General features: G+C 38.2%; 6 protein-coding genes across 6 annotated transcripts; 4 read left to right on the top strand and 2 right to left on the bottom strand.

Moving 5' to 3' along the window:
* The first annotated feature begins 55 nt into the window (after nucleotides 1-55).
* Nucleotides 56-4,095, top strand: LOC100637739 (vacuolar protein sorting-associated protein 45-like). Its single transcript, XM_003382581.3, has 15 exons — nucleotides 56-167; nucleotides 265-399; nucleotides 1,659-1,799; nucleotides 1,860-1,928; nucleotides 1,990-2,066; nucleotides 2,112-2,160; nucleotides 2,212-2,325; nucleotides 2,375-2,467; nucleotides 2,512-2,553; nucleotides 2,652-2,762; nucleotides 2,813-2,980; nucleotides 3,056-3,217; nucleotides 3,388-3,492; nucleotides 3,557-3,807; nucleotides 3,865-4,095. The coding sequence occupies exons 1-15, from the start codon at nucleotides 75-77 to the stop codon at nucleotides 3,938-3,940; spliced, it is 1,686 nt and encodes a 561-aa protein (XP_003382629.1). The 5' UTR covers nucleotides 56-74; the 3' UTR covers nucleotides 3,941-4,095.
* A 1,293-nt stretch (nucleotides 4,096-5,388) lies between these two features.
* Nucleotides 5,389-8,456, top strand: LOC100637401 (exosome complex exonuclease RRP44-like). Its single transcript, XM_003382664.3, has one exon. The coding sequence runs from the start codon at nucleotides 5,410-5,412 to the stop codon at nucleotides 8,254-8,256; it is 2,847 nt and encodes a 948-aa protein (XP_003382712.1). The 5' UTR covers nucleotides 5,389-5,409; the 3' UTR covers nucleotides 8,257-8,456.
* Nucleotides 8,457-8,527: 71 nt separating this feature from the next.
* On the top strand, nucleotides 8,528-10,745 carry LOC105312445 (ankyrin-3-like). Its single transcript, XM_011405103.2, has one exon. It carries the CDS (start codon nucleotides 8,643-8,645, stop codon nucleotides 10,656-10,658), a length of 2,016 nt encoding a protein of 671 aa, XP_011403405.1. The 5' UTR covers nucleotides 8,528-8,642; the 3' UTR covers nucleotides 10,659-10,745.
* LOC100637276 (hydroxyacyl-coenzyme A dehydrogenase, mitochondrial-like) lies at nucleotides 10,668-13,483 on the bottom strand. Its single transcript, XM_003382663.2, has 9 exons — nucleotides 13,337-13,483; nucleotides 13,149-13,277; nucleotides 12,849-13,009; nucleotides 11,540-11,666; nucleotides 11,337-11,426; nucleotides 11,210-11,282; nucleotides 11,109-11,156; nucleotides 10,990-11,058; nucleotides 10,668-10,904 (listed from the first exon to the last, which is right to left on the bottom strand). The coding sequence occupies exons 1-9, from the start codon at nucleotides 13,469-13,471 to the stop codon at nucleotides 10,780-10,782; spliced, it is 957 nt and encodes a 318-aa protein (XP_003382711.1). The 5' UTR covers nucleotides 13,472-13,483; the 3' UTR covers nucleotides 10,668-10,779.
* Nucleotides 13,484-13,508: 25 nt separating this feature from the next.
* Nucleotides 13,509-15,327, top strand: LOC105312442 (coiled-coil domain-containing protein 105-like). Its single transcript, XM_011405096.2, has 7 exons — nucleotides 13,509-13,601; nucleotides 13,650-14,191; nucleotides 14,247-14,429; nucleotides 14,481-14,753; nucleotides 14,796-14,914; nucleotides 14,975-15,085; nucleotides 15,139-15,327. Exons 2-7 carry the CDS (start codon nucleotides 13,694-13,696, stop codon nucleotides 15,290-15,292), a joined length of 1,338 nt encoding a protein of 445 aa, XP_011403398.1. The 5' UTR covers nucleotides 13,509-13,601; nucleotides 13,650-13,693; the 3' UTR covers nucleotides 15,293-15,327.
* LOC100637149 (putative pre-mRNA-splicing factor ATP-dependent RNA helicase DHX16) lies at nucleotides 15,289-23,134 on the bottom strand. The gene is made up of 29 exons (XM_011404541.2): nucleotides 22,739-23,134; nucleotides 21,710-21,969; nucleotides 21,600-21,656; nucleotides 21,437-21,552; nucleotides 21,281-21,353; nucleotides 21,184-21,234; nucleotides 21,089-21,130; nucleotides 20,950-21,045; nucleotides 20,809-20,892; nucleotides 20,700-20,756; nucleotides 20,588-20,653; nucleotides 20,469-20,537; nucleotides 20,130-20,240; nucleotides 20,028-20,081; nucleotides 19,912-19,973; nucleotides 19,721-19,862; nucleotides 19,607-19,675; nucleotides 19,213-19,293; nucleotides 19,116-19,166; nucleotides 18,949-19,068; nucleotides 18,744-18,884; nucleotides 16,676-16,789; nucleotides 16,459-16,626; nucleotides 16,327-16,394; nucleotides 16,190-16,265; nucleotides 16,056-16,142; nucleotides 15,953-16,008; nucleotides 15,631-15,907; nucleotides 15,289-15,566 (listed from the first exon to the last, which is right to left on the bottom strand). The coding sequence occupies exons 1-29, from the start codon at nucleotides 23,097-23,099 to the stop codon at nucleotides 15,426-15,428; spliced, it is 3,150 nt and encodes a 1,049-aa protein (XP_011402843.1). The 5' UTR covers nucleotides 23,100-23,134; the 3' UTR covers nucleotides 15,289-15,425.
* Between the last annotated feature and the right edge of the window lie 676 nt (nucleotides 23,135-23,810).

The following is a 23,810-nucleotide window of genomic DNA, read 5'->3' as shown; positions in this document are numbered from 1 at the left end:
ACTATAATAATCATAGTTAATTATTTTTGTCTATGCCACGCCCAGCTTTACTGTTGTGGGTGTGGTCAACAAAAATGGACGTCGTTAGAGGAGTAAAGCAATATGTATCAAGGATGATTGCTGAGGCTGGAACGGGCATGAAGGTTCTTATAATGGACAAAGAAACGGTAAAAAGTCTAATCATGTAGCTTATGGTATCTGGCCAGTGTATGCTATGACTTTTCTAACTTCCCCTCTCTCTTTCTCCCCCACTCTCCATCACAGATCAGTATTGTTAGTATGGTCTATTCTCAGTCTGATATATTACAAAAGGAAGTCTATAATTTCGAGTTATTGAGTAACACAGGTCGTGAGGCAATGAAGCATCTCAGTGCCATTTGTATCATAAGACCAACCATTGTAAGGAATGAGTCAATTAAGTAGTATTAAGCACATTATTAAGCACATCATAATATTGATGATAATCGTATAGTCATATAGTTATAAGCTATATCCTATGCATGTTCTCATGTTGTGTAGCAAGTTTGAGCTGATTCTGACAAAATTAGATTTTTGCAAATTTTTAAAAGCTACTCAAAAATCAAGCCAAGGTGCCTATACTATCATTGGCTAAATTTTGACAAAAATGACTAGGAGAGAATTCTCAGTTTTTATAATTTTTCCTGATACATATACATGTACTTATGTTGTGTAGAAAGTTTGAGTTAATTCCAATCACATTTAGATTTTTTACAAATTTTTAAAATTGCTCCAAAATCAGGTCAAAATCCCTGTACTATAGTACAGCGTCTTTGGCCAAATTTCACCAAAAATGAAAAGGAGAGAATTTTCCATTTTTATAATTTTTCCTGATACATATACATGTACTTATGTTGTGTAGAAAGTTTGAGCTAATTCCAATCACATTTAGATTTTTTACGAATTTTTAAAGTTGCTCCAAAATCAAGTCAAAATCCCTGTACTATAGTACAGGGATTTTGGCCAAATTTTGTCAAAAATGACTAGGAGACAATTCTTAGTTTTATAATTTTTTTTCTGATACATATACATGTTCTTATGTTGTGTAGCCAGTTTGAACTGATTCCGATCAAAATTGGATTTTTTACGAATTTTTTAAATTTGTAAAATGAATAACTCATAATACATGAAATGGTGCATTATGCAGCCATGGGCACTGGCCTAATGTATTACCCTCATTAGGTCTCTCATGCATGTATTAGAGCTGTGAACCTGGGCCACTTAGCATAACCGGTTAACTGGTCACCAATAACTGACGGTTAATCGGTTAACTGATTGTTAAACGAAACTTAATAATACCACTATAAATAAGTAAGAATAGCAAGAATTACGATAAATAATAAATTGTAGGGTTTGATTTAGTTGGCCAACACAACTTATGTGCTCTTTTCAATGATATATGGCATTGTCTTTTGGGTCACAAAGGTCAATTTACTAGATATTGGAAGTGTTCTTGCCTGAAATATGATAAATTTTAACTTCACAGTACATAAAATCATTAATTTCATAAAACCGGTTATAGCTAAAAATAACTGATAACCTAAAATTATGCTGTAACCAGTCGGTTAACCGGTTAACCTAAAACCGGTTCACAGCTCTAGCATGTATGTACATGTATTGTTGTTTATTCATTGCTTTAGGAGAACATTGATCTGCTGTGCACTGAGCTCAAGACTCCGAAATACGGCTCTTACTTTATATACTTTACTAACAGAATAGACAGGGGCTCCATTGAGAAACTAGCTTTGTGTGATGACCAGGAGTCAGTGCGTGAAGTAAAGGTAAGAGAAACATCGAAATAGATAGATACATGTCATTATTATTATGATTATTCTCAACAGGAGTATTATGCTGATTATTTGGCCGTTGGGCAGCATCTCTTTTCATTTAATATTGATCATTTAACAACAGTTAGTCTATCTCTACATGTACATCTTAGCTAGCTTCTTTGTTACATGTTACTTTGTGTAGTCTGGACTCGAGTACAAAAGAGTCTGTGATGGTATAGTAGCAGCTTTACTCTCCTTGAAGAAGAAACCTTACATCAGGTACATAATACACTTAATGTAACTCCACTTTGTTTCTCTTTACAGATACACTCACTCATCCCGTGTCTCACAGAGACTAGCTGATGACCTTTATGTAAGTTCACTCTCCCCTTATATCCTATTTACTTCTTTCATTCTCTTTCAGAGGAGCATTAATCATCGTCAGGAGAGGGAACTGTTTGATTTTCGATCGGATGTTCCTCCTCTGCTTTTGATTCTTGACCGTAAAGATGACCCTGTCACGCCACTCCTTAATCAGGTACATCTGCCTCTTGTTATTACTGCTCTCTCTCACTATCTATCTCTAGTGGTCTTACCAAGCTATGGTTCACGAGGTTTTTGGTATTCAGAATCATCGTGTTGATTTGTCAAGAGCTCCTGGTATTACCAAAGAACTTCAAGTAATAATGTGGTTATTATTATTATTGTTGTTAATTTTGTGTAGGAAATTGTTCTCTCGCCTGAAAGCGATGAGTTTTTCAGAGAGGTAAACTCTTTCAATGATGTACACTGTACATGTAGCAGCTAGTCAACATTTACATATGTACATGTACATGTACATGTACATGTATGTATTTTTTGTAGAACATGTATTTAAATTTCGGTGATATTGGTGCTAACATAAAGACAATGGTGGACTCTTTTCAGGAGAAACAGAAAAGTCATGCCAAGATAGAGTCTATTGCTGACATGAAAGTATGAGCTCTGCTTGTAGGTCAAATGATTAACGTGTGACTTGTCGCTAGGCTTTTGTTGAGAATTACCCTCAGTTTCGTAAGCTGTCTGGAACTGTTGCTAAACATGTCGCTGTGGTAAGTGAGCTGTCTCGCATAGTAGCAGAGCATCACTTGATGGCTGTCTCTGAAACAGAGCAAGACATAGTGACCCAGTCTGAAAAGAGCAACCACTATAAGGTACTGTAACAAAGAAAGAAGAAGAGGCACATGGCATTTGTTTATTCACTATTTTATTCTTTTTCTTTTTTATAGAATGTTGAGTCGCTCATTAAGAATTCTGCTGTACGCAGTGTTGACTGTCTTAGGCTTGTTTTGCTGATTGTATTGCGATATGAAGGACAGCTGAAGAGATCTGAGATCGATCATTTAGTGAAGCTTTTGAGAATGAGAGAAATACCAGATCAGAAACTTGATGTAAGTAATTGCTACAATCATTTCAGAACTTTCAAGTACACGCATGACCTGATGTCATATAAAGGAATCAACCATACAGAAGTTTTAGTCAATTTCATTAACTAATAATGCTTGAGTATAATTATTGTGACTTTTCCCATACTGAAATTTACATGTACCTTCCCCTATAGCTGGTTGATGCTATAATGGAGTCGTATCGTGAAGAAAAGAGAACCAGTAAATTATTTGAGTCAAGCAATCCTTTGACTATGAAGAAGTTTCTAAGAGGATTAAAGGTATGAAGACACACTATTGTCATCATCTTTCTATTCTCTATCTCTCTCCCTTTCTCTCTCTCAGGGTGTTGAGAATGTATACACACGACACAAACCTTACCTTGTTGATGTTTTAGAGAACCTTATGAAGGGAAAGCTTCGTGAGAGTCAGTATCCTTTCATGGGAGACCCTTTGGGTGACAAGCCACAGGATGTCATAGTTTTTATTGTGGGTGGAGCGACTTATGCGGAGGCTTTTGCTGTAGCACAGATGAACAGTTCTAATCAAGGAATGAGAATAGTCCTTGGAAGCAATACAATATTAAACTCTGAAAGGTATTGAATAATAATGAATGTTTGGATTATTTCTTTTATTTATTTATTTCCTTTAAGCTTTATGACAGAAATTTTAAAGTCTTCACCACGGGAGAGTGCAAGGGAACGATTCCGTCAGTTGCCTCCAGTTTAACTTTCTACTTTCTTTGCCTGCTCTTTCTTTATTCTCTCTTTGTATGTATACACATCTCTGCTGCCTTAATGTGTGTAGTTTAAAAAGATTTTAATACATTTTGTATTTGTGACATTTTGATTTGACCGTATTTACATTGTTGAAATTTATAATTAGACGAATGTAGAAGCCTAAGCATCATGGACTCCTGTAAGCATGCAAACTAGCAAATCACTCTGATGCAGATCATGCTGCTGCTGCAAACTAGTGCAAAGCATAGTTTTATAACTGCATTAATACTAAACAAAACTATTTGAGTAACTTCTAATGCATGATACACTGTAGATCTATTCTTCATTTCAACTAAGTAAAACAAGATGTTAGTCTCACTGCCCAGGCTATTTTAGGCCGAGGAAACGGTCTGGGGACTGTGGGCAGCGAGCAGTCCAGCAGGTATGAACAGAAAAAAGTAGCCACTTGCTGTCGTCTTGGAATAAATTTATGGTCTTAGTCTTGTCTCAATCGCAGAATCGCGGCCTGAAAAACAAATTTGTAACCTTTTACTGCTAGTATAGGGTGCCGTTTGTGTCAAAACCCCACCTTTAAAATATCTCATCGACTTGGTAAATTACTATAAATTTAATTATATTACCATTGATTTAGCTGGATTACCGTTGATTTCGTTAAATCATCACTGATTTAGCTAAATCATCAATGATTTAGCTAAATCATCGCTAATTTAGGTAAATCATCACTGATTTAGCTAAATCATCAATGATTTAGCTAAATCATCACTGATTTAGCTAAATCATCAATGATTTAGCTAAATTGTCACAGATTTAGCTAAATCATCAATTATAACTAAATCATCACTGATTTAGCTAAACCATCAAGGATTTAGCTAAATCATCAATGATTTAGCTAAATCATCAATGATTTAGCTAAATCGTCACTGATTTAGCTAAATCATCAATTATAACTAAATTATCACTGATTTAGCTAAATCATCAATGATTTAGCTAAATCATCAATGATTTAGCTAAATCATCAATGATTTAGGTAAATCATCACTGATTTAGCTGAATCATTACTGATTGAGGTAAATCATCACTGATTTAGCTGAATCTTCACTGATTTAGGTAAATCATCAATGATTTAGCTAAATCGTCAATGATCTAGGTAAATCGTCAATGATTTAGCTAAATTGTCAATGATTCGGGTAACTCATCACTGATTTAGGTAACTCATCACTGATTTAGGTAAATCGTCACTGATTTAGGTAAATCGTCAATGATTTAGCTAAATCGTCAATGATTCAGCTAAATCGTCAATGATTTAGCTAAATCGTCGATGATTCGGGTAACTCATCACTGATTTAGGTAAATCGTCACTGATTTAGCTAAATCGTCCATGATGTAGCTAAATCGTTTTATCACGTGTTTTCACATGGAGCTTTATGGGCAAGGACAGGGTGGGGTCACTCTTTCAACATGCTCACTTCTAAAACTTTTGTGAAGAAAACCAAGAAAGGAAACGTCCTAAAGGTCGTGAGGGAGCACTACCTTAGAGATGACGTTCATTGTGGAGTCAGAGACTGCTCACTGTGCAAAGACTGCCCGGACGGACCTTCCCTCGACCCTTCTCCCCTCACACACTCCACTCTCTGCCAGTATCCTCATTTCCTACTACCAGATACCAACATATGTCTCCACCAGATTGATTTCCTTGAGGATCCTTCAGTACACAATGTTATATTGACTCAGGTCGTTCTACAAGAAGTCCGTAACATTAATCCTGGGATTCACAGGAGGCTACGAGATATCGTCTCAAACAAGGCAAGAAAGTTTTATGTCTTTTCAAACGAGCATCACAAAGAGGCGTATGTTGAGCGACGAGAGAATGAGGGAGCCAACGATCGTAATGACCGGGCAATTCGTGCCTGCTGTCAGTGGTACAACATACACTTAGCAAAGGGACTGGAAACTACACCACCTCCTCGTGTGATACTACTTACCAATGATAGAGAGAATAAGAGGAGGGCTAGTGCAGCTGGAATAGAATCATACACTGTATTGGAATACGTACAGTCTCTCACTGTCTCCTCCCACTTACTTGATAGGCTTGCCACCATAGCCGATGGAGAAGACAGTGACAAGTCCTCGACTCGTAAAAAGGTTTATTTTCCGGAGCATCTGGCCCTGTCTGTGATACAGAGAGGCCTCAAGACTGGCAAGTATCTACAAGGAGCATTCCGAGGGTCTCGTGAGAACTATCTAGAAGGTTTTGTGAGCATTCCATCACTGGAAAAGTGGGTCCTTGTTCAAGGACTTGAGAATATGAATAGAGCAGTCCACGACGATGTTGTAGCTGTTGAACTCTTCCCAGAATCTTCCTGGACGAGCCCATGTGGTATCATAGAGGCTGATCTTACTAGCAACAAAGAGGAAGAGGAGACTGACACAGCTCAACTGCCTGCTGGTAAAACAAGCGATCCTTCTCTTGTACAACCAACTGGTAAGGTGGTTGGTATCATAAAGAGAAACTGGAGGCCATATTGTGGTACACTCTTACCCCTTCAAGACATGAAAGGGTTTCGTCACACCTTTGTACCAGCAGAGAGGAGGATACCTCGTATCAGAATAGAAACAAGACAAGGACCTAACCTACTGGGGAAGAGAATAATGGTTAGCATTGATGCCTGGTCCCGTTTAGCTAGGTTCCCTTCTGGTCATTTCGTAAAAGAATTAGGTCCGATTGGAGACAGAGAGACAGAAAACGAAGTTCTCCTTTTAGAACATGACGTACCTCACCTTCCTTTCTCTCCTGCTGTCTTGAAGGACCTCCCCCAAACCCCCTGGGTCATAACAGATGAAGAGATATCCAAACGTCTTGATCTTCGTCACCTCTCCATATGCAGTGTTGATCCACCAGGCTGTACTGATATTGATGATGCTCTTCATTATAGAGAACTGGACAATGGCAATGTTGAAGTGGGTGTCCATATAGCTGACGTGTCTCATTTCATAAGACCAAAGACTGCTCTTGATGAAGAAGCCTCTAATAGAGGTACTACAGTCTATCTTGCCGAAAAAAGGATAGACATGGTCCCGGAACTCTTGAGCTCTAACTTGTGCTCTCTTCGCTCGGGAGAGGAGAGGTTGGCCTTCTCTGTCCTATGGGAGATGAGCCCTGATGATGCTCATATTGTCTCCACTCGTTTTGTAAAGACCGTGATAGAGTCTAAAGAGTCCTTGACTTATGCTGAAGCTCAGATGAAGATTGACGATAAGAGCCTGAGAGATGATGTCACCACTAGTCTCAGAGGACTCAATTCTCTGGCTAAGATCCTCAAAGGGAGACGGTTGGAGGCTGGAGCACTCACTCTCGCCTCTCCAGAGATAAGATTCGAGATTGACAGTGAGACCCACGACCCGATTGACCTGATTAATAAAGAGCTTAAAGAAACCAACTCACTCGTTGAGGAGTTTATGTTGCTAGCCAACGTCTCTGTTGCCGAGGCCATATATGAGGCATTCCCAGACTGTGCGTTGCTGAGAAGACACCCACCTCCTCCTACCTCCAATTACGACATTCTCCTCAAAGCTGCAAAGGGTAAAGGGTTTGATTTGATTGTTGATAGTGCCAAGAGTCTTGCCGACTCCTTGGAAATGGCTCGGATACCGGACAATGAATACTTCAATACTCTCCTTCGTATAATGGCTACTCGCTGCATGATGCAAGCTGTGTACTTCTGCTCTGGGTCCATAACTTACAAGGAGTATCATCACTATGGTCTTGCCGCTCCAATATATACTCACTTCACGTCTCCCATTCGTCGTTATTCTGATATCATTGTCCACAGGCTACTGGCTGTATCTATAGACTCTGATGTCACTTATCCTTTACTTTTAGACAAGCATCACACCCAACAGCTCTCAAATCATCTCAATCATCGCCACAAGATGGCCCAGTATGCCCAGAGGTCGTCTGTCTCTCTACACACTCACCTCTTCTTTAAAGAGAAGGATAAAGTTGAAGATGGATTTGTGTTACTAGTAAGGCGTAATGCCATTCAAGTCATTATACCAGCCTATGGGATTGAGGGCAGTATATTTTTTGATGAGCATGGACAGTCTGCTCTCCAGTATGATGAGTCTCTACTGTCGCTGACTGTGAGTGGAACTAAGTTTTGTCTCTTTGATAAGGTTGTGGTGAGGATTGCTGTAGAGAAAAAGGACCTGCAGACCTCAAAGCTTGCTCTCTGTTTGGTGTCACCTGTCATCAGTGGGAGCAATGGAGTAGAAAGTCTTAAAGCAAAGAAGAAGAAACATAAGTGATTATTAATTTGTTTACAGACACTATTATAGTGTTTTTGGTACTGTATAATCTGTATTATACTTATAATTTGTTGTTACAATAACTATGAATGTGAATCTTCATGGACATTGTGTAGCACACACTGTGCTTATAAGAATATAGTATACTGTGTAATCATTCTGGTATTATCATTTATTAGTATCAATGTTAAGTTGCTGTACAGGTTGAACCAGATGTTGATCAGGCTATAGTCTACTACTAACAGCTTTGACAATGCATTCTTATCACTAGAGTCACTCTAATATTGTCGGACTATATCAGCAGATTAAGAGAAAGACACAGGGCTACTGAAGAGGCTATAGACAAGAGATTGTCAGGGAATAGTTGAGAAGCGTTAGAAACTACAATGGCATCTAAATTCTATGCTGAAGTATCTACTACACTTGAGTATGAGCTGACTGATGAAGAGCATGATGAAATGTCCTCTTACATAGAGAAAGGCTTTCGTGACTCATTAAGAAAGTTTCTGGAGGGAATAGCGACAAAGAAAGTAGCCACCAATGGAGAGAAGGTCATTCTGAGTCCAAAGACTCTCAATCCTGACCCTAGCAGTCAACGTAGGGCTCCACTGGCAATGGCAGCAATGGAAGGAAGGATTGGAATACTACAACTGTTCCTTGATGTATTCAAGGAGATTATTGAAATCGATCACGGGAGCTTCATGACTTACCCTGACCTCGATCACTTTGGCCACAAGCAAGTTCTTGGCTTCAAGACAAGGAGTCTCACAGCCCTCAATGCTGCTTGCGTGGGCGGCTTTACAGAAATGGCAAGGGTCCTACTAGAAATGGGAGCTGATCCTAACATAGGGGATTACTTTGGGTACACTCCGTTGTGCAACGCAGCCCGATATGGCCGTGCAGAAACAGTTGAGCTACTACTAAGGCAAGGAGTGGATCCAGGAGTGAAGACTCATGCTGGACACACTGCCATTCATTTAGCAGCACTGCACGGACAGGCTGAGGTTGTAAAAGTAATGATTTCTAAAAATGCTGATCTTTTATTCCCAAAGAGTAGTAGTCCTTCTGAGTCCTCTGTCCCTTGCCCTCTCTTCCTAGCTGCTGCTAACGGCTGGCAACCTGTTGTAGACCTCTTTGTATCTCATGCTGCTTGCCCCAGATTCTGTAAGATAGATGCCAAGCTTCTCCTTGGGGCAGCCTCAAGAATGTTTTGGACGAAAATCAAAGAAGACAGCATGAAAGGAGTGATAGATCTCTGGATAGAAGCAAGGGTCATTAAAGATGGCAGGAAGGAAGAGAACGAGAGCTCGTTGGTTTACAAAGGAAGGCAAGAGCTAACAACTGAGGCTGATCTAAAGAGTTTGCTGGAGCACCCAAACGTTGAGGAAGAGTCCCTCTATCAGTGTCTACTGATACACGAGAGATGCATGGGCTCTTCTAACAGCTACAACTGGGTATTCCTGGCAGGGATGAAGATGTACCAGCGCAAGCACTACAGTGAGGCGGAGGAGCTGTGGAAGAGAGCAATGGGGCTCCATTACGAGATAGCTACACAGAACGTGGGTCTCAAATACTGGCAGCACGACCTCAAGGGAACAATGGAGTACATGATACAGTTTGGATCAGCCATCGAGGGAATGGTTAAGAATGGCTACCAACCAATGTGGGAGGAATATGTCGATTATGCACTACAGCAACTCAAGATGGGCATATTGACTTCACTGCACACAAATATATTAGATGCATCTACAGGCATACTTAAAGTCTACTACGCCTTATTGCAGATATTCTCCTGTTGGATATCAAAGGAATGCAGCAGGTCTTATGTGCTCTCCTCCTCTACGGTCCCACTGAAGTGCTCCGACTCACTCAACAGAGCTGGACAAACTTTTGTAGACACAGCGAGTGTCCTCACACAGAGCAATCTCCTCCACCTTGCCATATATCCTTCAGCTAGTCTCAGGATAAGATGGCAGACGTCGTCACGTCTCCCTCTTCTCATCCAGGCTCTGCTCAACTGGGGCGCCATCAATTCCATTGATGAGCTTGATCATCACGGCAACAGACCCATCCATGTTGCTGTGAGACTACCGGACAAGGAGAGTCGAGAAGCAATAGTTTCCGTTCTGGTTCAAAACGGCGTTCACTCCGATGCGCTCAATAAAGATGGGAAGACCCCAAGGCAAGTATTTGGAGTATCTTATCCACAGCAGTCTCTACCACATATCACTGACACACCGTCAAGACTTAAGTGTCTCTCGGCCAGTGCTCTTATTAATGGAGGGGTTCCTTATAATGTGGAAGATGTGTCGGGACAGCTCCTTAAGTTCATTCAATTGCACGATTTGAAGTACATACAAAGCCTAACAGTCCAGCAATGGATAACTCTGCCTCGGTTTTAGAACCTTTTGGGGTTTTGAAATGACTTATTTAATTACTGGAGTCCATTATTAAATAATTAGAACTTTATCTAAATTTCACACACTCTACTACTATTGTTGTTATTATCGTTCACACTATATGTCATTTCTTGTCATACTTGTAAAACCCTTCTCCAGTCTTTACTCCCAGTTTTCCTTCATCAACTAATTTATTAAGAGTCTCTGATGGGGCAAAAAGAGGATTGTCTGGGAACTTCTTGTGCCATCCTAAAAATGAATAAATAAATATAAATAAATAATTACTAATTCAAGAAAGGGGTTTGCATGAGCATATGTCATCTATATAGCTTACCGTCCAGCACAAATTTATTTACATCTAATCCCACATAATCCGCTAGTTCAATAGGACCCATTGGATAACCTTTCATCAAAAAAAAGAATAAACTATTCTAATAAATTATTTTGTTTTACCTGCTCCTAGTTTCATGGCAGTATCAATGTCACGTGCCGAAGCATCTCCTAATTAATAAATTCTCAATTTTTATGATTAATTTTATTAAAAATTTCATTACCTCTCTCCAATAATCTCATTGCTTCAGCCAAATATGGAACTAGGAGTCTATTGACAATGAATCCTGGAGTATCCTGGAGTATACAAGAATGCTTACGATGCATGCATGTACAATAAAATGGCTTTACTTTGCAACAGACTGGAGTCTTCTTCACAGCTGTTACATAAGATGTCAAAGTATCAAACGTCGCATCACTTGTACCAGCAATCCTAACAACCTAAAACAATAATAACAATACATTTCTAGTTTATATAAATAATAATAAAATCACATTTTTAGTATACACTCATTGTACAATAAAATATCTTTTTCTCAGTATCAATGATGTACCTCAACAAGTTTCATGACAGCTACAGGGTTGAAGAAGTGAAGGCCGCCAAACCTGTCAGCCCGACCTGTGACACTTGCCATTTCAGTGATAGAGAGGGATGAAGTATTGCTAGTGAATATTGTTGAACTGCAACAAAAAGTGAAAGGAAAGAGACATTACCACTACCATTAACCAGAGTTTCACAAAAAGCATGCAAACTAAGTAGCCTGCTTTATGGCTTTTTTGTCCAAAATACATCAGGACATGAAAAACCGTATTTTTCAGAAATTGACCTTTTTTTAAATGGCCATAACTTGAAATATTTAAATCGGAATCAGCTCAAACTTTCTACAAAGCATAAGGACATCAATATGTATTTTAAAATGTAATAAAAATTTGGGGTGATTTTGGAGCCATTTTTGGAAAAAAACATGGGCTATAATAGTACAGGGTACTTTTCAGAATTTGGCTCATTTTTTAAAATGGCCATAACTTGAAAAATTTAAGTCGGAATCAGCTCAAACTTTCTACATAGCATAAGGACATCAATATGTATCAGAAAATGTAATAAAAATTTGGGGTGATTTTGGAGCCATTTTTTGGAAAAAACCATGGGCTATAGTACAGGGTATTTTTCAGAAATCGGCCTGTTCTTTAAAATGGCCATAACTCGAAAAACTTAAGTCGGAATCAGCTCAAACTTTCTACAGAGCATAAGGACATCAATATGTATCAGAAAATGTAATAAAAATTTGGGGTGATTTTGGAGTCATTTTTTGGAAAAAAACATGGGCTATAATAGTACAGGGTATTTTTCAGAATTTGGCTCATTTTTTTAAATGGCCATAACTTGAAAAATTTAAGTTGGAATCAGCTCAAACTTTCTACACAGCATAAGGACATCAATATGTATCAGAAAATGTAATAAAAATTTGGGGTGATTTTGGAGCCATTTTTGGAAAAAACCATGGGCTAGTACAGGGTATTTTTCAGAATTTGGCTTATTTTTCTAAATGGCCATAACTTGAAAAATTTAAGTCGGAATCAGCTCAAACTTTCTACACAACATCAGGACATCAATTAGTATCAGAAAATGTAATAAAAATGGGGGGTAATTTTGGAGCCATTTTTTGGAAAAACCATGGGCTATAGTACAGGGTACTTTTCTAAATTTGGCTCATTTTAAAAATGACCATAACTCAAAAATTCTTATTTGTCAAGATCAGGCCTTTGGTTTTTTTTTCAAAAATTGGTTCATTTTAAAGGTAACATTGCTAATCTTCCCTTAACCAATATGTCAAAATTATTAAATGCAATTGTTCAAAATACCTTGGCGCAACTTTATCTAGCTTTGAGAAAAGATTCTGCTTTATTTTCATATTCTCAATAATAGCTTCAATAAGAAGATCACAATCGCTGCCCACTGACTTTTCAACATCTACCATGTACTTTATACGTGATAGAGTCTGAGAAGCAAAATCACTCTGGGCCTATAAAAGTTTTTGCATAAACAAATTTGCAAAATAATAATGAGTATCATAAATTAGCTGCTAATTACTGCAAAGGTGTATAATTATATGCACAAGAAACAACTCCACCCAGACTGTTTAATTATGCAATAGTAGCTACCTTCGGATCTTCTTTGAATTGCTTCTTGGCTACTCTCTCTACGCTTCCCTTTATCCTTTGCTCCGCTCGCTGTAGAAGCTCGTTCGTCATATCCACAAGAGTTACGTTGTGACCGGTCTGAGCGGATACCTGAGCAGAGAAGAAGCGGGGTGTCAAAAATCAAAATACCGATTTTATGTCAGGTTCACCTGAGCGATTCCTGCTCCCATAAGCCCTGATCCTATAACAGTCAAGTTATGTACAGGAGCTGATGCTCTAGCGGTGCAGGAGAAAGCTCTCCTGATCCCGTAAAATAGCAAAGACCGAGGCAAAGACATTGACATTGCACTAAAAATGGCCACGTGGGGGACTGGCTAGTTACTATGACAACAGGTCAGCTAACAATTACAAATGAATATTAGCCAACTGTAGTTTTTGAAATCAAGGAGTGGTTTGAGATCTAAAGGAAGAGAGGTAAAGACTAAATTTATAATTCCAGACTGACTAATTGTCACATTAAAGGTGTTAATCAGCTACTACAAGCAGCCATTGAAGCAAGGCTGATCATGACATCTTCAGCTAAATCTGTAAAATTCTCTACACCAGAGCAAGTGCATGGGCCTTCGTCTCACATTGTCCTCCCTCCCAAGACTCCATACCCAGGAAAAACAGGAAGAGCCAGTAATGATGATGATACTATCAATCATGGGAGGGACAAACCAACAGCTCCACTCACAGTCCACGAAGAGACTGGACAGATGCAAAGGGAACAAGTGTCTTCATCCACTGCTCCTTCCTCTAAAAGACGATCGTCTGCAGTCAAAGCATCAGTAGTCGCAGAGAAGCTGCGAATGCAAACAAACGGTGACTCCCTTAATTACATACGGACCATCAAGTACCAAGTGGCTACACTGCATAAGCACTTGCTCAAAGTTGAAGACGAGATAAAGCTCATGAATAAAGGAAGACGAACGCTTGAATATGCTGTTCAGGATGCACGTAAGTCACTCTCTGTCAGTCAGCAATCACTGAGTGCTCAGCAGAAGAAAGCAAGAGTAGGACAAGTAAGTATAATATAACATTACTTTCATAATCTTTATCCTTGTAATTTGTATGTAGGAATGCATGATAGCATTATTTAGGGAAGAAACAAGGACACTTTCAAAGTGTAAAAGAGACCTCGAGTCTTACTTGCAGAGCATCAGACACCAGCTACATTCACTTGATAGCATGAGAAAGACAATCAAGTCCAAAATATCCTCACTCTCTAAGTCTTTACAACTAGATGCTCAAAGCTTTAAGGTAAAAATGAACTCATTAGTACTCTCATATCCCTCCTTCCCTGTAATGTAGCTCTACAATGGACCAATTGATGATACTGGCCCATTAAGCACCAAGCCCAGACATTATGAAACCAAATGCTCCAAGCCTTCTTCTCCTTCCTCTGACACCAGTTTCATACCTCAGCAGCTATTGACTCAGTTGCATGATTTGCTGCAGTCCTCAAAAGAGATGAGGGCTGGTATTAAAGGATTGGTCATGTCAGTACACACACGTCAACATGATGCTCACAAGAAAGTCAATGGTATGCTAACTCAGAGTGTAAAGGAAGCAGAGAAGCATAAGGTATCTGTTGCATTTAAAATTAAATTCATATTCTGTTGACAGAGTCAGCTTACAATGGAGAAGGGACACATTAGATTACAGCAGAACTCAATTGGCCAGGAAATGCACAATACAGAAATTGCAATTGGCCTTGTTTCTGGTCCCATCTCAGAAGTACACAAGTAATAAAATCTTTACAATTTTTAAAATACTGATGCATAACTAATGCTCTTTTGATATAGGAGTGTAGGAGAAAGGAAAGATAGGCCGCTGTCAAGATTAAGGCCAGCCACTGCTAATTGTGATGAACCTGTGGGTCAACATGTTAAGGAAGCAAGAGCCAAACTGAAAAGGTACTTCTTCCTTCATGATTCTTCATTATAATAATTGTTTTATTTTTCTACAGGCAACTCTCTGCTTCACAGGCAAAGATGACATCAGTGGCACAAACAGAGCATTCTCTTGCATCAAAATACCAAGAGGAATCACTCTCTGCAAGCTTTGACTCTCACGTACTTCGAGTGAGACGAATGTCACTCGATAACAGGTGGGCATCTTAACTATTGGGCAAACCTTTGAATCAAAAGTTTGCAAAAAAACAGGAGAAATAACTACATGTATGAACATTTATAAATTATATTATACATTTTATGTATGTATGATGTATGTTATGCATTATTAATTTTGTTATTCTTAAAACTGATTGTCGAATCTAGTGTCGTCCCGTGATGCTCCTGCTCCCTTTGGCATCTTCCTATTCTCATCTTGTATGTCCTTTGCTTTATAATAGTGAGGGGCTACTTCTAATAGCCACTGATTATCAATCTCTATCACCTACACCAATAGAAAATAATAATGATTACAATTGGCCCTAATAATCCTTGATTCTTTCCCTTACCTGTCTCATGTACTCTTTACTGGTAAACACTAGCTCAAAATATATGACCCATCTTGGCTGGTCCTCAAACAAACTACTGTTTGGGTGAATGTGAACCACTTGTTGATGCTTTGCCGTTCTATAGCCTCCTTTAGACAGACGGGCAGCATGATAAAAGTACCCAGCAGTTATTGCCTTCCTAATGGCAACAACATCCTCACTACTAGCTAGATCAATCTCAACTCTTTCCATGAGTCCTTCTAGTTGATCACGCACATCTCTAGCACGTTTCATTGATCTAGAGAAGGATAGGACACAAGAGAGAAAAGAACATCTTTATTACCTGTGCTGAATGAAATTATCAAAGCACCATTGTGTCGAGTAGTCTGTAGATACCCACTATAATAAAGAAAAATCAATCCTCAATTTTTTTCAATGTTACTTACATCATTATAAACTGCTAGCAATGTCAAGTGATCTCCCCCGGGTCTAAAAAAACTTTGTCTTGCTGTATCAGCATGTACTACACGATCCTATGAAGCAGATTCAATGCTACTACATGTACCAATAGAATAGAAACCTTTGGTCTATAGAATATTGCATTGTTGACAGACAGCATAGCTGTAATGGTTAGTATTTCTTCGCTACAACCATACCTATAATAAAAAGGGACACAATGTTATCCCTTATAATAATTATAGCCAATCCTATGCTTACTTTTCTGAAACTATGAGCATCTTTGACATAGCAGGATCAACAGGGAACTCAGCCATTCTACGACCAAGCTAAAATAAAAAAATAAAATAAATAACTGCTAGAAAGCATATAGTCATTAATGATTATACTAACTTTAGTGAGTTCCCCCATATGATTGAGTGCCCCTAGTGCATATAACTGCTCTAATGCTAGCATTAAGGTTTCGGGAGGAGGTGGATCCATGAAGTCAAAATTAATCAGATCATTAATACCAAGGCTCTTTAGTAAGAGAACAACATTACCAAGATTAGTACGCTGGATCTAGAAATAGTAGTATTGATATTAAACTATATTATCCATTCCTTCTTACTTCTGGTATTGTGGTGTCTTCCATTTCATTGTGATAAGCCCAGGAGGTAAAGAGACGGAAACACTTTCCAGCAGCAACTCTTCCAGCCCTCCCTGCTCTCTGATTAGAAGATGCCTACACATTTGAATACTGAAATACATATTAGTATAAATAAATTGGTACCCATTTTCAAATATATAATTACGCTTAGCAATGGTTTGAACTCATTTTCTTGAGAAATTCAAGCTATTATAATGTAAATAGATGTTTATTTAAGCTATAGACTAGAGTAACAATGACAATAGGTGCTTACTCACTTTCTCTAAACTCATAATAGATGTTTATTTAAACTGCTTTGATTATTTTATTTCTCAGTACTATTGCATTTTGCACATCTCAGGGATATATAAAATGAGCTAGCTCTCAGAGTATTTATTCATTGCATTACCCATAACTATTAGAATAAGATGATTTTATATTTCTCAATAGTGTTTTTGGTTGCTACTGTTCATTGTCAGTGTGAATGTAATGTAAATAAGGCGGCAAAGGATACCATTACTGCTTCACTAGCTCAGTCTCTTCATGAAATTGCTGATGCTTTATTAGCTAATAGTCAGCAGTCACAACCAGGTCTCTGTCAACCATTTCCTGCAACCACTTGTGAGGAAATAAAGAAGAGATGGCCTGATAGTGCTTCAGGATACTACACTATTGGAGGGAAAAGGGCATACTGTAATATGGAGGAACTATGTGGTTCGGGAGCATGGAAAAGAATTGCATATCTGAACATGACTGACTCTACACAAAACTGTCCTCCTGGGTTTAGACTGTACCAGTCAGGAGGAGTTAGAGTTTGTGGTAGAGCAACATCAAGTGGAGGCAGTTGTACATCAGTTCAGTTTCCATCTAATGGTATCAGTTACTCTCAAGTGTGTGGTAGAGTAGTGGGATATCAGTGGGGATCGCCTGATGCTGTTAATCCTGACCGAGGAAGTCATGATGACATTAATTCTTATTATGTTGATGGTGTTAGTATCACTCATGGGTCTCCTCGTCAACATGTCTGGACACTAATGGCTGGACTACTTGAAGCTAGTATCTATGCTGGTAACAATCATGGGAGCAACAATTGTCCTTGTTCTCAAGATAGTCCTCAAAACTCAACTCTTCAGTCTTTCATTGGCAATGACTACTTCTGTGAATCTGGTAATTCTGATGCTGACAGAAGTTTTCGAAGCATACTCTATACATCTGATCCATTATGGGATGGTAAAGGATGTGGTGGCTCAGAAGGTGTTTGTTGTGCAGCTCCTGGTCTTCCATGGTTCAATAAGATACTAAACACTACCACTACTGACTACCTTGAGCTGAGGGTGTGTGGAGATGAAGGAACGAGCAATGAAGATACTCCTGTGACCTTTTATGAGTTATACATCAAATGAAAAGAATACTGATGAGCAATTTGAGTGTATAGTTACTTAAGTTAGTTAGACTATAGTATAAAAAGTTTAATTTCTAGTTGGTCTATGTGTGGTTTATTTAAATTGCAAAGCAAAATTCTGAAATAGACTATATGGTAGTTAGGATACCTTGAACTAAGATAAAGGAAATAAATAAAATTTCATTCTGAACCACAATATAAAGGTATCCTCAATTCAGGGGAACATTTATGTAATATAATAGACTGGGGTGGTAGCAGACCCAAAGCCAAGGGCTGCTATCCAACCAGTAACACCAAAACGGAAGCTAGCTACCATAGAGCACTACCAGTCTACCATGCAACCAGTTCATATGCAATATAAAGTATACTTGAGCAAAGGTAGCCATCTGAAATAACTTTACTCAAGCAAAGGTAGCCATATTGAAGTTTAATGAGCATGCACAGTATAGAACACCTGTCTCAAGTAGGTCTGCTCACATTTACTATACTTCATTATTATAAAAACATAACTGAGTATTATGTTAGGGATTGCATTACAATGTAGCATCTATTATAAAGACACCAACATATCTGTAAACAATTAAGCATTTTGTAAATACACAATACACATACATCATGTAGAATAAAATACCATGCAAATGTAATTACCTTTGAGCAAGGAACGACCACTAATGATTCCATGCCAGTCCTTGGATTATACGACTTTTGTTTACAGAATCCTGGATCAATCACAAATATAATCCCATCAATAGTCAGTGAGGTCTCTGCAATATTAGTAGCAAGAACAACCTTTAATGTAGGGAGGAAGAGAATGCAGAGATTGGGATAAAATATAAAGACACTAATTTAATACCTTCCTAGCTCCAGGTGGAGTTGGCTCAAATATCTTAGCCTGCATATCAGACGGAAGATTGGCATATATTGGAAGTATGACGAGTTCTCCAATCCGTGACCCTAACTTAGCTGTTCTTTCCTTGATAGAGAAGAGAGATAGGATAATATGAACAATTAGTAACTTACTTTTAACATTTCGTATGTTGTCTCAATCTCTTCCTGACCTGTAAGAAATACCTGTATCAGAAACCAGTCAAACCAGTTATGTAATAGCCTATCATACCAGTATATCCCCTCTGGGTTGAGTGAGGTGAATCTGGAGAACAGACACAACGGCAGCATCAAGATAATCAGCCTCTGGTGCCTAAGAAGAAAATTATTACACAAGACAGGGTTTCCCACAAAACTTTGGAATAGTGCTCAATTGCTCATGCAGCTTCTTGTAGGTGGACTGATGGTCAAGTTACTCAAAATTCAGCCCTGTACTATAGTACAGGGATTTTGGCCAAATTTTGTCAAAAATGGCTAGGAGAGAATTTTCCCTTCTTATAATTTTTTCTGATATATATATACATGTTCTTATGTAGTATATCAACTTTGAGCTGATTCCAATCAAATTTGGATTTTATGAATTTAGAGTACATGTATGTGTACATAACAGCTAATAATAATATCACCTTTGTATAGTAAAGATCAACTGGATAGCGACGCCCTGGAATACGAAATATCGGAGCATCGTCAAAAAACTAAGAAATAAAATCTTACTAAAAAACCACAATTTATTAATTTACTTCAGAGAATTTCTTAGTGTCCATGGTTGCACTGGATACAAGTAGCTTAAGATCAGGTCTAAATCTAGCAATGTCCTTCACCAGACCAAACAATACATCAGTGTGCAGTGTCCTCTCATGAGCCTCGTCTATTATCATTACACTACAATGAATGGGTGAATAGTTGTCTTATAATCATCATAATAGTAAACCTGTATGACTCTAAATCAGGTTCACCTAAGAATTCTCTCAACAGCATCCCATCAGTCATATACTAGGAATGAGAGAGATAAAGAGAGAGAGAGGGGAGTGAGTAATATCCTCTTACTTTTATAACAGTTCTCTCTGAAGTACAGTCCTCAAACCTTATGCTATATCCAACCTATTATGAGCATGTACATATTGATAAGCAATATAGAGGTAGTGGTACCTCATTTCCTAGCTTCACTCCCATTTCAGCTGAGACACGAGCAGCAACACTCATGGCAGCAACTCTACGAGGCTGTGTGCAACCAATCTTCATCTTGTTAGAGCAATAGCCCTAAAGGAGGAGGAGTGACTAAAGGCCTCCATACACTGGGCAACATTTTGCTTGCAACATTTGTGGTTACTTGATCTTGTAAGCAACATGTTGCCAGAAATAGAAGGCTGTTCTATTTCTGGCAACATGTTGCTTACAAGATCGAAGTAACCACAAATGTTGCTAGCAACATGTTGCCTAGTGTATGGAGGCCTTTAAAGATAGATATTGTAATTATAAGAAGCTTACAGCTTCATAAAGGTATTGAGGTATCTGTGTGGTCTTTCCAGAGCCAGTTTCACCTTCAATAATCAATATCTATAGCAAAATACAAGTACAAAATCAAGTAAAACCTTTCATGCTGTTACTTGATGATTTTCAACAGCTTCTAGTAATGGCTCACGATAAGGAAAGATAGGCAAACTCCTCCTAGTCTATTAGGTATAATAATAATAAGTCATGACAAAGAGAAATTCATACTTCTTCAAGATTCATCTTTCTTCTTTCTTCCACACTTGGTCCTTCAGGCATTTCTTCCTAGAAGCAGGTACAAAAGAAAAATACTTTCATCGTCTCTTGAGCCACATACTTCATTCTCTCCTTTACTGCCAGCTACAGTTTCAGCCAAGACAAATGCTACCTCATCATCCATGACTAGATCATACTCTTTTTGCTGATAGAAAAAAAATAAATAAAATAGCACAATACACGGACATCCATTCTTAAAAACCTTGTTTTTCTCTTTTGCATCTTTGGCACCGAACCTAACCAGGGCTATGCCCAACTGCTCGTCCTCCCATTTTCTCAAATCTGCATTGGGCCCCAACTATGAGAAAGGATGCAATACATAAAACAGAAATATTATTTACCAATTCCTCTTTCCGAGGCTCTTCATACCTAGCTGATGGTTTCTGGAGAGAAAAAGAAAGCCGAAACATACAAGTACTTATGAAGTGGTGCTTACTTCTTTCTCAGAAGGAATATGATACCGTTCAATCTTCTCCATGTCCTTTGCCTGCATAAAAACATTAATATAATATAATAAACAAGAAGCTACTAACATTTCTATGCTCATCAGCAAGCTCCTTTAATTTCTTTTTCCGTAGATGCTCAGCTTCTTCCCTCTTAGTCAATCTACAAAGTAATGTAAGATAATACAGGAATATTAAAATAGATTAATAGTGCAAGTACTGTTAACGATGACTGACTATACTTACTTGGTATCAGAGAACAGATATTCATTGTCAATGATATCAGCATCCAGCTCTGCAAGTTTGTCTTGAGCACGATCACCAAGGTACCGTATGCGAGACTTTTTACGCAACTCAGGAATCTACAAAATAACAATTAGCAGGTTAGTAGAATATTAGTTCAACTGACCAGTTTCTTTTGGTCTTTTTCAGCAACCTGTAGTCGTTTCCTTGCTTCTTCATAACCCTGGAAAATAAGAAGAAAGAGATGAAGGAGAAAGTGACAATTAATGATAATACTTTTTTATCCGATTTTTCGACAATTTTCCTAGTCTTCTCTTTATCCTTTTTCTTTATTCTCTCGTTCAAAGCATCTCTCTCCAGCAAATCCTTCTCCCTCTCCTTCTCCATTGCATCCCATTCATCCTCCTCCTCCTCCTTGGGCTCTTCGACTCTTACTCTCTTTGCCTTCATCTCTTTCTCCTCCTCGCTACTACTACTGTCACTCTCCCACTGACTGCTCTTATCTTTTCGTATATTTCTTTTACTGTTCTTTATTCCTATACATTGATGCTTTGATGTACACTTTTATGAATTTTTAGAGTTGCTCAAATACTTGGCCAAAGACAGTATACCCATGTATAATACAGTGTATTTTATTTGTCAGAATCAGCTCAAATTTTCTACATAGCATAAGTACATCAATATGCATCAGAAAATGTAATAAAAAATTGGGGGTGATTTTGGAGCCATTTATTGGTGGGCTATTTATAGTACAGGGTATTTTTCAGAAATTGACCGTTTTTAAAATGGCCATAACATTAAAAATTTAAGTTGGAATCAGCTCAAACTTTCTACATAGCATAAGAAGATCAATATGTATCAGAAAATGTAATAAAAATTGGGGGTGATTTCAGAGCCATTTTTTGGAAAAAACCATGGGCTATAGTACAGGGTATTTTTTCAGAAATTGACTGTTTTTTTAAAATGGCCATAACTTTAAAAATTTAAGTTGGAATCAGCTCAAACTTTCTACATAACATAAGGACATCAATATGTATCAGAAAATATAATAAAAATTGAGGGTGATTTCAGAGCCATTTTTTGGAAAAAACCATGGGCTATATAGTACAGGGAATTTTTCAGAAATTGACTGTTTTTTTAAAATGGCCATAACAAAAATTCAAGTCAGAATCAGCTCACACTTTCTACATAGCATATGGACATCAATCGTATCAAAAAATGTAATAAAATTGGGGGTGATTTCATAACCATTTTTTGGAAAAAAACTTGGGCTAATAATAATAATAATAATAATAATAATAATACCTTTTCCACTCGACAGTGACGATCGTCTTTTTTTCATAATGGCTTCCTCTTCCTCATCGCCAGAGTCATACAATATCTGGTAGCTTTTGTTCCTTTGGGTCTGAAGTTTTGCCTCTCTCTCTTTGGCTCTGGCTGGCTTCTCCACCACTGCCTTGTGTGGGACTCTAGCCCATAGCTCTGAAGCAAACTCTCTGGTTTTATGGTCTATCGTCAGTGCACCAGTACTTTCAAGCTGACTAACAAAGCCATCTAAAGAGGAAGACTTCTTTGCAAGTCCTACTAGAAATTCAGCTGTGTAGCGGTCAGAGAGGCCGAGGATTTCGTACAATTGGTCTCCAACCCAAGCCACAACGTCAGCCATGCTTATGGGCGTGGTTATTTATTTCGCTTGATCCATAGATAATACATTACATAGTACATGCATGTAATATCTATGCTCTTATATGATCCGTAGCATCTAGGGCTAGGCAAATTATGCTAGCATAATTTGGAGCATAATAGGGCAAGTTGGGAGTTGGCATTTGGCAAGTTGGCATAATGGGAGCATAATGGGTCAATAATTCCTGACCATAGACCCTTTATTACTGACCACACGATTTCAATTCAATATGGCAGGTGGTACAAGCCAGCACTAGTACAACAACCCAACTGCTTAATACCCACCTACTCAAGAATGGTGAATCCAGTGACATAGGTTGTTTTGCAGTGATTCAAAGTCATTGGAAATATTTGTATTATCACAATAATATAATTATAAAAATGCATGTTGATATTTGAGTAAAGCTTAAAGGGTAACTACACCCCAAATTTTTTTTCCCTGAAATAAGTTGGTAATAAAGAAAGAATCATAGGAAAAATAGCTAAAATTATTAAAAAGTACAACTTCTATACTAAATCTTGGGTCAAAAGTTGCCTTGCAGCCATTATGTCAAATCACTTCCGGTGGTGGGCGTGGTCACGCGATGACGTAGTGGGGGAACATTAGCAAGTTTCTGCATTTAAATATTAGCAACTTTAAGGCTAGATTTCTAAGTTCTGTGTGCAAGAAAGCAATTTTAATGAAGAGGACCAT

The sequence above is a fragment of the Amphimedon queenslandica genome, unplaced genomic scaffold, assembly GCF_000090795.2.
Source record: "Amphimedon queenslandica unplaced genomic scaffold, v1.1 AMPQUscaffold_13520, whole genome shotgun sequence".
Lineage (NCBI taxonomy): Eukaryota > Metazoa > Porifera > Demospongiae > Haplosclerida > Niphatidae > Amphimedon > Amphimedon queenslandica.
This window is presented reverse-complemented; position numbering and strand designations above follow the sequence as displayed.

Excerpts from the sequence above, each read along its gene's own strand:
- LOC105312445 (XM_011405103.2), top strand. The coding sequence starts at position 8,643 with ATGGCATCTAAATTCTATGCTGAAGTATCTACTACACTTGAGTATGAG.
- LOC100637149 (XM_011404541.2), bottom strand. The coding sequence starts at position 23,099 with ATGGCTGACGTTGTGGCTTGGGTTGGAGACCAATTGTACGAAATCCTC. Across the intron at positions 21,131-21,183 it reads ATATTCCTTCTGAGAAAGAA|AAACCATCAGCTAGGTATGA; the intron begins GTAAGCACCACT and ends TTTTCTCTCCAG. Across the intron at positions 20,654-20,699 it reads GAAAGATGAATCTTGAAGAA|ACTAGGAGGAGTTTGCCTAT; the intron begins GTATGAATTTCT and ends TATACCTAATAG.
- LOC100637276 (XM_003382663.2), bottom strand. The coding sequence starts at position 13,471 with ATGTCAATGTCTTTGCCTCGGTCTTTGCTATTTTACGGGATCAGGAGA. Across the intron at positions 11,283-11,336 it reads AGACTCCAGTCTGTTGCAAA|GATACTCCAGGATTCATTGT; the intron begins GTAAAGCCATTT and ends TGTATACTCCAG. Across the intron at positions 10,905-10,989 it reads AAATAAATTTGTGCTGGACG|GATGGCACAAGAAGTTCCCA; the intron begins GTAAGCTATATA and ends ATTCATTTTTAG.
- LOC100637401 (XM_003382664.3), top strand. The coding sequence starts at position 5,410 with ATGCTCACTTCTAAAACTTTTGTGAAGAAAACCAAGAAAGGAAACGTC.
- LOC100637739 (XM_003382581.3), top strand. The coding sequence starts at position 75 with ATGGACGTCGTTAGAGGAGTAAAGCAATATGTATCAAGGATGATTGCT. Across the intron at positions 1,800-1,859 it reads AGTCAGTGCGTGAAGTAAAG|GAGTATTATGCTGATTATTT; the intron begins GTAAGAGAAACA and ends TATTCTCAACAG. Across the intron at positions 3,493-3,556 it reads AGTTTCTAAGAGGATTAAAG|GGTGTTGAGAATGTATACAC; the intron begins GTATGAAGACAC and ends TCTCTCTCTCAG.
- LOC105312442 (XM_011405096.2), top strand. The coding sequence starts at position 13,694 with ATGACATCTTCAGCTAAATCTGTAAAATTCTCTACACCAGAGCAAGTG. Across the intron at positions 14,192-14,246 it reads AGAAAGCAAGAGTAGGACAA|GAATGCATGATAGCATTATT; the intron begins GTAAGTATAATA and ends ATTTGTATGTAG. Across the intron at positions 15,086-15,138 it reads GCAAGAGCCAAACTGAAAAG|GCAACTCTCTGCTTCACAGG; the intron begins GTACTTCTTCCT and ends ATTTTTCTACAG.